This window comes from Petaurus breviceps, unplaced genomic scaffold (genome assembly GCF_028583685.1).
Source record: "Petaurus breviceps papuanus isolate PSGF00001 unplaced genomic scaffold, PetGlider_PUasm1.0 90603, whole genome shotgun sequence".
Lineage (NCBI taxonomy): Eukaryota > Metazoa > Chordata > Mammalia > Diprotodontia > Petauridae > Petaurus > Petaurus breviceps.
Genome location: NW_027187284.1, coordinates 4210775 through 4222890, shown reverse-complemented (window position 1 = coordinate 4222890; position 12116 = coordinate 4210775). Strand labels below are relative to the sequence as shown.

General features: G+C 34.3%; 1 protein-coding gene across 1 annotated transcript in view; it reads left to right on the top strand.

Annotated features, from left to right (window-relative positions):
* Positions 1-11608, top strand: part of TMEM47 (transmembrane protein 47) — a 41418-nt gene extending 29810 nt beyond the window's left edge. The window contains exon 3 of the mRNA XM_069063837.1: positions 8180-11608. Coding sequence (XP_068919938.1) covers positions 8180-8358 — 179 coding nt within the window. The 3' untranslated portion in view covers positions 8359-11608. The remainder of the gene's footprint in view (positions 1-8179) is intronic.
* Positions 11609-12116: the final 508 nt, after the last annotated feature.

Sequence of the window (12116 nt, the reverse complement as noted above, 5' to 3'; positions counted from 1 at the left end):
GAAGGAAGGAAGGAAGGAAGGAAGGAAGGAAGGAAGGAAGGAAGGAAGGAAGGAAGGAAGGAAGGAAAGAGAGAAAGAAAGAAGGAAATTGAATTCTAAAAACATTGAGTGATTTAACCAAGGTCATGCAGGTAATATGTACTGGCATAAGGATTGGATGCCAAATCCTTCAGAATTCAACTCCCAATCAGGAGAGTTGTTTGTTAATTAATTTTAATATTCAATTTTATTGTATTATTGTTAAATAAAATAATGATGATAATTTAATTATTATTTTTCAAAACTAGATTCCATTTTACTAAACAAATAGTACTGTAGCAGAATTCCAGATTGGGGGAAAAAAAAGTATTTCTATGTCCCTGGAAAATAAATTCTCTTATGACTAATTTAATGGAACATTCATATGCCCTCAAGGTCCCTAGAACTGCAGCTTAGTTTTATCTTTGAACATTCTTCTGGATTCTAGACTGTTGAGTAAAATGAAATAATTGGAATGTCCTTGGAAGTCCATTTTAACTGAATTTGTTTTTTTTTTTAACTATTACTTGCTTCCTTACATATTTAGAAAAAACAATCACTGACACTATTAATGACATGATATATGTATATATATAATGTGTGTTATTATCTGAGTGCATGTGATATACATATGTGAATATATGTGTTCCATATGTGTCTCTATGTATACATATATTTATATGTATATGTATACATGGAGGGAGGAAGAGAGGGGAGAAAGACAGACAGACAGAGAGATGGAAAGAGACACAGAGAGAACTATCTTTCTATTTATCCTAGTACCAAGGTAATAAAATTGTATTTTGGGAGGTGACTTTGTAAGTCATTGACCCCATCTTTTATACATTTATAATAGCTCTGAAGATCTGTTGGGGGGAGGACATTACACGCACACATCAGAATGGTTTCTCATATCAATTAGAATTTTCAAGTTTTCTTTCAAAGAAAAATCCATGTTTTTTTCATATGCAGATGAACACATAATATTGCTTTCCTTTGTTTTATGTAACTTTGTTTCCAAATAAGTTACTATTTAGGGGCAGATAAGTAGATGGGAAGCGAGGTGATACAGTGAATAGAGCCCTGGACCTGGGCTTAGGAAGACATCTTCATGAGTTCAAATCTGGCCTCAGACTCTTACAAGTTGTAGGAACCTGGGGAAGTCACTTAGCCTTATTTTCCTCAGTTTCTTCATCTATAAAATGATCTAGAGAAGGAAATAACAAACTGCTCCAGCATCACTGCCAAAGAATTACTAAATGGGGTGACACAGTGATACATTTCTAAAATGACTAAACTACAATAAAATTACTACTATAACATACTGCATGGACTAATGGAAAGTGTACTGGCTGTGGGGTCAGGAGACCTGGGTACTAATCCCAGCTTATAATATTTAGTATATTTGTAAGTGGATACACTATTTTATTATTTATACTTTAATTTCCCTAACCCAGGAAAGCTTTCATGAAGAGAACAAGTGTTAGAAAGTCTAAAAGGATTAGATAGACATGCACTAATAAGAAAAAAAAAATCTCTTTAAGAATTATTTAAACAAAGTTGTGTGAGAACAAGGACTTGAAACTATATGCACCCACAAAACCAAAACTTAATTGCTTGTGAAGTCATGGAATTTTTTAAAATGCACCTAGAATTTTTTTAACTACTATAACCTAAAACCAAAATTGTAATAATATCATTCTTTATAATACAGTCACTTCATTTAATTTGATGTCTTTTGACATTCTGTGAATATATGAGTTTTTAAAAGAATCATTAACTTCAAACTCATTATGCTTTTAAACAGGGTAGAACTTCATGGTTATTGGTAACACGGCAAGTCAGTTTTTCCCTTTCTGTTTGGAAAATATGATTAAAATTGCTTGTAGCTGATTCCTGGAAAATATATTCTTTAAAATAGATCTGTCATGTTCCTATGGAAAAAAGGAGAGAATTAGACAATCTGCTCACTTAAAATGAGGCAAAGTTCAAAAAAAGACTTTATCCTAAAGGCACTATTGTAATATACCTGCTATTATGGATATTACTTCAATTTGGAAGGTATTGCGTTTGCAGTACTTGATCAAAATCCTGTTTGCCTCTTCCTAGCTGTGTGGCCATGGATGAATTGCTTAACTTTTCTCAGTCTTTGATTCGTCGACCATAAAATGAAATGATTGTACTAGTTAACCAAACTCCAAGTATCATTCTTCCCTTGACTTCCTGCATTTTCATTTGCTCTCTCCTGCCCTCATAGTAGGGGATTTCAGCATATTGACAACTCTCCCTCAAACATCCTAATCACTCAATTCCTCAACCTACTCACCTGCAATCCACATCAGCCACACACATAAACATGGAAATACCCTTGATATTTCCATCATCCAAAACTGCACTTTGACCATATTTAAGAATTCTGAAATGTATTTATGTGACCATAACCTCTTGGCTTTCAACCTCTCCTTCTTCCTTTCCTTACTAAATCTTATCTGTTGTCCAGAATGTCATCTTCAAACCCTTGACCCCCTAATTCTCTGCCAAACCATCTCTCCTTCATAAGCCATTCTCTTCTCTTTCCCCCATCTTGACTCTTTGGTGAACCACTTCAACTTTATCTGTCCCCTTAATTCCCTTGCCACTTTAATACACACACACACACACACACACACACACACACACTATGACAGGTGTGTGTGTATAACCAATTGCATCCTGCCAAGCCTCAGGTTTGGACTATTTCCAAGTTTACCACCTTAGCTCCTACACATGTACTGTTGAAGGAAGGTGGAGAAGATCATCCAGCTCTTCTGGCTAACCTCCTTGAGAGAATCATGCATAATTGGTACCTCCATTTTCTCTCTTCTTATTCTCTACTCTTTTTTTTTTGGAGGGAGAGAGAAGGGCAATTGTGGTTAAGTGACTTGCCCAAGGTCCCATGGCAAGTAAGTAAATCTGAGGCCAAATTTGAACTCAGATCCTTCTGACTCCACGGCTGGTACTCTATTCACTGTGCCATCTAGCAGCCCCTTATTCTATTATTAATCGCCTATAATACAACTAGTGACCTCAATAAAATTGTCCTCTCCTAAAGACCCAGTGTTCTATTAATTGCCAAATGACCTTGTCTTTTTCTCAACTGTTACTCTTCATGACTTCTCTTCAGCCTTTGGCATTTACTCACTCTCTTCTCTGTGATATTCCCTTCTCCTGAGGTTTTTAAGATACCACTCTCTCCTGGTTGTCTTTCTACCTATCAGAATGATCCTTCTTAGTGTCCTTTCCTGAATTCTCCTCTGGCTCATGACCTCTAAAAAAATAAAGGTGTCCTTTCCAGGTAATTGGTTTGGAAATTAATAGGCATAGGAATTAATCTGGATTCTACTATGTATTAGCCTCTGCTAGTTGTGTCTATTTCCCTATCAGCAAATTTAGTTTGGGCTGTATGATATTGAAAGATTCTTTAAATCCTAAAATTAGGTAAATGAATAAGATTTTTCATGGAGTGGTTAGATTATTTAAGTATATAAAATATAGTAGTCAGTAGTGTGCTAGTAAATATTTAACAATGGTATCTCAAAAAATAAAATTATAGAATGTAGAAACAGCCTTCTTATAAGTTTAATCTCCATTATTGACATTTTCCATATCATTTTCTTTAATATAGATAGTTAACAAAATAATAAATCAAGATTTGATTTGTAGTATTTGCCCAGGTGTCAGTTTTCACACGAAAAATTTAGCAAGCAGCTTTCATGAGGCTATTTGGACTGTCTCCAGCCCTGAGAGTTTCAACTGATGTCTGCTATGCTCCCATGATTAGATAATAAAATTTTAAAATGTTGACACTATTAAGGCCTTTCCATGGAGAAGAACACTGACTCCTTTTTAAGCTGTATTTTCCCTTGTCCTACTATCCATCCTGTTTCTAAAAACTTTTAATAAATTTACATAACAGTTTATACAAGAAACAAGGAGGGGTTTTACCTGAATCTAAATTATTTTTATTAGGAGGGAGGAAAAAAATATTTCTTAACTAGAAGATTATTTTTTAAGGATCAATTTTATTATGTGCATGTTTCTCTATGATTTCAGAGAGAGTAGAATAATTCAGGGTCACAAAAGTTTTTTAATATAATTTTAATTTGGCACTAATATAATAAAGATTTATCTCAAAATAGCTTTATAGGCATTAATACCAGTTGAGCCTCTTGTAGATATGTTTTTTTTTCTTTTCCAAAAGAGGAAAGTTATATGAGTACATTACTGTGCTTGGAGGCCAAATATTTGATAAAGTAAATTAAAGCACACTGAGATGGATTTTGAAAATAATCACTGTAAACACCTCACTCTAGGGACTAGATAATTCACAGAAAAGAAAATGGGATATAAAATTTCATATCATTATCACTATTCCATGTCCACATGTGTCAATAGCCAAGTAATATCAGTAATGCTTTTAAATCATCATGTGATGACTTTTCATAGGTCCATGTGGAATTCAGTTTCTATTGGACTTGATAACTAAAAAAAAAAAATACATCTTTGTTATGAGATTTGATTTGTTTTGTTTTGAAGGTAATAGTGGTAGCTAGTATGTGATTTCATTGGGAGTGAGGGTAGAGGGGAATTTCCTGGTATAAAAAATTGTCTTCACTGGTTCATATGAACAAGTCAAGAATGAGTCTAAGAGAGTTCTATTGTGGTATTATAAGGTTATGTAACCAGCTCAAGGTCAGCTATATGTATCAGAATCAGCAACTGAGTCTAACTCTTCCTGTACAATGACAACCCATCATCACCATGCTTCTAATCATAATTAATATTGGTCAAAATTGACTCTCTACTAAATGTAAGACCATAGACTGTGAAATTGCCCTCTTTCATATAGTGGCACAAAGCTAGCTAGAAAACTGAAAAAAATATGATTTTTTTAATTTTAATACCATTTTACTGGAATTACTTAAATAATGGTCATCATATTAGCACATATGAAAACTAAAGTTTGTGCTAGAGTATTTCATAAACACCACAAACAAGATTTGATTTGTATTTTGATAATTAATTGTACTAAAGAGAGGGCCTTATTTTCTGGGAAGAAATTTTCCCATTCCACTTAAGCTTGATGTTTCTGAGTGGTCAGGTTGAAACCTTTCATGGAGCAATAGTGAGTTGTCTACCAGTGTATTTAGAATACTGTATACCTGGTTAGAGATTAATCTTCTCATGACCTGAGGCTATACTTTACAGAAAGTAAAGGATTTTAAGTATCCCCTTCTTTAAGAATTTAATCTATTCCATTCATTTTTTCCTAGTGATAGAAGAAAGATTTTTGAATCTTTTTCAGCATGCACATGTACACACACATACACAAATACGACTGGCTAATTATAAAAAAAAAAATTGCCACTTAGATGGCAACTCATTCTGAAATTTTATGGTAGACTTTCCAAGAACATAAATCACAATGGGAATGATGACCTTTTGCTGACAATGTGGTTGAATAGAAGATTCATCTCATCCATATGATTAAACAGGTTTCCTCTCATAATATTGTCCCTTTTTTAAAGGTTAATGAACTGTGTCCATTGCTAGATTACAGTGTGTTTTCCTGTTCTACTCTCTTCCAATGCGATTGTTGTGTGTGTGTGTTTCTTTTTTCAAAAGAAACGATTAACAAGAACTTACTGAAGTTACATAGTGAATTTATTTCAGAAAGATTTGTGTTTCTTTAAAAATCACAAAAAGTGGGGAGGCTAGGTGGCGCAGTGAGTAAGAGTGCTGGCCCTGGAGTCGGGAGGATGCCAGGATCGGTTCTGGCCTCAGATACTTAACACGCACACAAAATAACTGACCACGTAACTTTGGGCAAGTTACTTATCCCCCAACTGCTTTAAAAAAATAAAATAAAAATCTCAAAAAGTGTAACGTTCACACATGCAGTGCAAAGCTCCCAATATAAAAAAAGTATACTAATAATTAAAATACATACCCAAGCTATCACACTGGTCAGTGCTCAGGACTTCCTAGCAGAAGTCACAAATTTCAGTTGTTTGTAGACTTAAAGAGCCTGCACCCTCATAGAAGTCTAATGGGACAGAGTCAGCATTCAGGAACAGAAATGATTCTTTTGAGAGAGATGACCTGCTTGGTGTGAGAAATGGGACGGGATGGAGAGCAGCCATTCCAGGGCATGTGGCATTGATTTCACAATGAACACACATAATTGTGGGCCTTTTCAGTTTTCAGAAGGGTAACTTCAGAAAAGAGTTCTCATTCATAGGCAAAACAGCAAAGAACAAAAAGGTTCCCTCCTTCCCTCTTCTCCACTCTACTTGCTACCTTATGAAGCAGATGCTGTATCACGATGGGAACCTTAGTGGTGAGGATGTTTGAGCCTGATAATTCCTCTCCAGGGATTCACTGCCATCAATCTAGACTTGTTTTAGGGAGAAGAATATATTCTTTGCAGGACAGAGACTGTCTCAGGAAGTTTTATTCCTCCATTTTTTTTTAGCACAAAACTAGGTCCATAGTAAAACCTGTGCATTTAAAGGCACATTGAATTGAATTGAATAATAAAGAAAATATAACCATATAGCCTATGAGGACACTAGGCTTTAGTAGACAATGCAAAACATATACACCATTTTTTTGGTTAAAAACTGAACTTTTTATTTTAACATATTCTTCTTACTAGAATTACTTAAAGACTGACTTTACATCATGTTAGAATGTAGGAAATCTAAAATTTGTTTCAGCACACAAACGAGATTTGATTGGTAATTTGAGTAAATGCTTTTACTGGAGACACAGTCTTATTTTCCATGAAGAAATATGGCTTTTTCATTTAATTACAATTAATATAATCAATAAAAATAAAGTAATGTTTAGCATAAGAAGGAAGGTGGAGTTACGACAAGAAAGTATAAGTGAAGTTATGACATCAGGGAGGTTTCCTCAAAAAGTGGGTTTGGAGCTTGCTTTTGAGGCAATAAAGAGGAAAAAAATAGAAAGAGAAAAGGTAAGGACATTTCAAGAAAGAAGGGGGACATGGAGAAAGGCATTAAGGTGGGAATTTTGCAAGTCATGAATGTTGGGAATCCAGTTAAATGGATTGTCTTCATTTGACATGCAGAGAGGTCCCTTCAAAAGAGATGAGAGAGGTAGAAATGAGTAATAATAGAAAGTTATAAGATAGCCTAAGCAGGTTGGTTTTGTTCCCAGAGAATGAATTTGAGCTCCTTAACTTTTGAATAGCATAAAATAAGTGCAGGAACTGTTGCTGAACTTTATTCCTCAGCAATTAGATGGTCAGTATTTGTTAATTCTCCTTCATTCCTGGCACTGTGCTAGGCTCTATGGATACAAATTCAATGAGTTAAACAATATCTACTTGTAAATAGCTTACATACTAGTGAGGAAGATAATGAGAAAAAATATATATACACACATATGCATATGTGTATATGTATGTATGTATTGATGACTATAAATAAAATATATCAAAAGTAATTAAATACAACATATTTTAGAAGAGCAAGCACTAGCAGTTGAGAAGTGAATTTCCTCATCTATAAAATGGGGAATATAATAATACTGATTCCCCAGAGTTTTTTTTAAGAATAAAATGAGCTGTAAAGCATTTTGCAATCTCTAAAATGCTAACTTAATACTTACAATTATTATTCTTTTTATTAAATATTTCTTCACATAGCTAGGTGGCATAGGAGATAGAGCACTGGGCCTGAAGTCAGGAAAAGTTGAGTTCAAATCTGGCCTCAGTTGTGTGACCTTGGGCAAGTTACATAACCCTTTTTGCCTCAGTTTCCTTATTTGTAAAATGAGCTGGATGAACAAATGGCAAAAACCCCAAATAGGGTCATGAAGAATCTGACCCTACTAAACAAGAACATAAATATTTCTTCATTGAAGACAAATAATTTTGTGTTAAGTATGACATAATGAATAGCGTCACATAATTTGCCAACTTGATTAATTCAAATGTTTTGGTATTTGCTAATATCAGATAAATTTCTATAAAAAATTCAAATGTTTAATTGAATAAAACATACAATATTTCAGCTTTTTTAAAAAGTTGTTAAAAATCTGTTTCTTAGAAGCTTATGACACCTTGTCCTAATTCAGATTGGTTTTCTTTCAGTTGTTCTTCAGGTGTGCAGCCTTGTTCTCTACCCAATCAAGTTCATTGAAACCGTGAGCCTGAAAATTTACCATGAGTTCAACTGGGGTTATGGTCTGGCTTGGGGTGCAACTATATTTTCATTTGGGGGTGCCATCCTTTATTGCCTGAACCCAAAGAACTATGAAGATTACTACTAGAAACAAGTCTCCAAAGAAAATATAAACAAAGGATTACTACATCTTTTCTAACTTATGGTTTTCTAGAACACTTGATGAGCATCAAAACAGTTTGATCTGTTGACTTACAATCTTCTGCCCTTTGGCTGCTGACATAAACAGCTTTTCCACATATTTTGGGGACCTGCAGAAATTAAGAGAGCTGATTAAACCTAAGCAAATGCTGCAAGCTTCCAATATGCTAACATCATTTTACTTGACCAGTGAAGGATCTATATGACAGTCCATTGTCCGAAAAATAGTGGGGAAAAATGTCCACATCTCCTCTTGCCTGCAGGGAAGCAGCTGGCATAAGCTCCATTTCAAAGTTTCTTAACAAGGACAAGAATTCAGCTGTCAATAATCTTTTACAAACTTATTCTAAGTCACTGCATTGGTCCTTGGTCACTTGCTTAATAATTTCTTGAAGAATGAGCTTCCCTTTAGTATTAATGGGAATAGTGAATGTGACTGGTTAATGACTCAAATTCACATTCAACAATCTTCTAAGTGATGGGAGTTTATGCATTGGCAATCAGCATCTCCCTGCTACCTGTGGCAGAGAAGGGAAGTCATAATGTGGACACATTTTCTTTTAATTATGTGGTTAAGAGTTGTGTCTCTGCCATAACTAGCATACAGGGAAAATGGAGGACCTATCCTTTTCCCCCCTGGCAAGCAGAAAGACAAAAAAAAATGCATGAGTTGCATTTGTCCTAAATAATTTCTCAATCATTTACAAACATTGGAGTAAAGAAATGTGTACACATAACAAGTTTATTTCTTTTTATAGAAGGTGATCATTTAGTACAAATTGCAATAATACATATCCCAACTCCCTTGCACAAGACATCTATTACATATAAAATCCAATATTTCCTGTAGCAAAGTGGTTTGAGCACTGACCTTGTGCACCTTGTTAAGCATCTTAAACTGGTACCCCATCTTAGCTGACATGCCAAAATAAATCTATTTAAGTTATCTGCTGTATGCTCCCTTCAGGATGTTGTTATCAGGGGAATTTTCATTGAGATGTATGAACAAAATGTTAATGTGAAATGGGGTGAATTCTAAAATGAGGTCCTAAAGTAGTTCAAGCAAGAGTAGATATTAGGATTATATTTTTTCTTTGAAGCCCTTAAAAGTAGAAGCTGCTCTTTTATTTCAGGAACCTCAAATATCTAGGTGCTTTTGTTTCTTAAAAAGCAGAGAGAAGTGCACGTGTGTGTGTGTTTGTGAATATATATATATATATATATATATATATATATACACACACACACATACATAGGCTAAGAGTAGAGGACTAGGATTCATCTGATAATTACATTGTCCTCTGAATGTAACCAAGTGGCTGATGATTTCATGCCTTCAGCTATTCTAACACGTGTTTAAAGTGCCCCAATTTCAATCCTTCATAGACTGTTTAAGTTAAGGGAAGTGCCAACGGAAGAAAGTGTAGATTTGCAACAAATTTCATGTTGCAAACTGCTGTTTATTTCTGTTTAATACTTTCTAATTTGGGTACTTAAATTAATTATAAACATATTTTTATATCACATATACAGTTCTAATATAAAAGTTAAAAGACTTATTTTTGTTAACAAAGACGTGGAAATGATATATCCTAGTTGGCCCTCTTGCCGGAATAGAATGAAAATCCTTTAAAATGCTCCACTGTGCTGTTGTGTTCCTGGTTCCACAGAGGGACTGCAGAATCCATTAACAGCATGACTACATCTCTAGTATTAAATGCATTGGTCACAGCTCACAAAACAGGGCCCCTGCTTCCAGCTTGTCATTGTTTAAGCACTGTTGCCAAACAACAACAGAAACCCCACCCAGCACCGCTCTCTACTTTCCTGTTTAAATACAGAACTTTTGTTTGTTGAATTTTCCAGTATGCATCTTGTAGAAACAAACACAAATGAAATAAGAAATGGGAAGCAGAAGGCTCAGCCTTAGTTTCAACAAAATCAACCTAACTGGTTTAAAGTGCCTGGGGATGTCCTTCTTTGGAAATTGTATGGTTCTCTGAAGGATTTTAAGAGATGGGAGGAAAATTTAACTTGATTTCCATGAAAGGCATTCAAAAATCTTTTGAACCAGTTTTCTCAGAAATACTACCATCTCTGGCATAGACAGCTTTACAGCTAATTAGATATCATCATTGAGCAGCATGAAGAACATAAACTTTGTAGCGATATTTAGGCTACTCAAAACAACAACAAGAACCCCTCTCTATTGTGAGAGGATGCCTTTTTTATTCTCAAATAATGGAAGAATAGTCCTGTGGTGCTGGCATCGATCAGTAAGGCAATTAGTCATCCAAGAGGATACAGTGTGCTGGTACACCAATATCACATATACACTTCTTATCAAGAGTTTATTCTCTGTCGACGTGACAAGCAAAAAAAAATGACAAAGAACATGTGTTGTGAGTTAAGGCATGCATAGTTTCAAATTACTTGGTACTTTTCTAATATGATTTTTTTTAATTTATCTTCCCAGTGAAGAGCCCTGTGTTCTATTTTTACGGATACCAACATTTGAAAATATTTTGATACTGACCTACAAATTCAGTGCAAAATAGAAAAGGTTTAAGGTTTCTATGCACCCAATATGATATGCTTACATTTCAGAATAGATACAATAAAAATATGTATCTACATTTTTCATATCATGTCTGCTCTACTTTAGTCTTATTTTCTTTTAGAAGCAGAAAAATTTCCCTTGCACAAATCTATTGTTTTTCTTCCAGTTACATGAGCGTGCACACATACACACACACACACACACACACACACACACACACACACACACCACATCAAGCAGGGCTAGTTATTTGTATTTCTGAAGCTTAACCTATTCCGTCCGGTGCTGACCTGTACAAAGCACCTCTCTTGGATTTCTTGCACAACTATGTTTTAGCTTTTGTAAGTTCAACATGTAAATTTTAAAGACATAAATATAGAGAGACTTATGTATTTGAAATATAAATGATATATATGGATTAGCATGTAATTATGTATTATTAAACATGCAATGAAATGACTGGTAAGTGAAGTCTAATCTTATGACTAGCTATGTAATTTATTCAGACTGTATTTTTGTACAGAACTGTGCACACTAACCTATTGCCTCTGTGTCCTCTTTAAAGCCTAAAACTGTGCCTAGAGATTTCATCTGTCTTTGAAAAAAAAATTAAATTTATTTCATGCTGTTAATGGCATTATTTTCTCTGCTGTTGTTCTATATTTGTTATGGTGTGCTTATTACTTAAATGTGAATTCATGGTAACATTCTAAAAAAAATCATCAATGAAAAAACTGTTTCTTCTCTTCTATGATTTTAGTTTGAAAAAAATGTACATCGATTTAAAAATTTCACAACTTTTGTAGATGACATGAAGTTATCTCTATGGGAAAAAATAAAGATAAAATTAATCACATTGACACCTTACTGTATTCTGCACTGTCCAATCTTCTGGCCTTTTATGGTCCACAGTGCATTTGTTTCTTTTAAAAATAGATATATGGAGATAGATAGATAGATAGATAGATAGATAGATAGATAGATAGATAGATAGATAGATAGATAGATAGATAGATGAGAGAGAGAGAGCTAGAGAGAGAGAGATGGATGGATGGATGGATGGATGGATGGATGCACCTAGATAGATATTTTGTTTAATACATTTTAAAAATGTGCCCTGATTTTCTCTTCAAAATTATTATTTT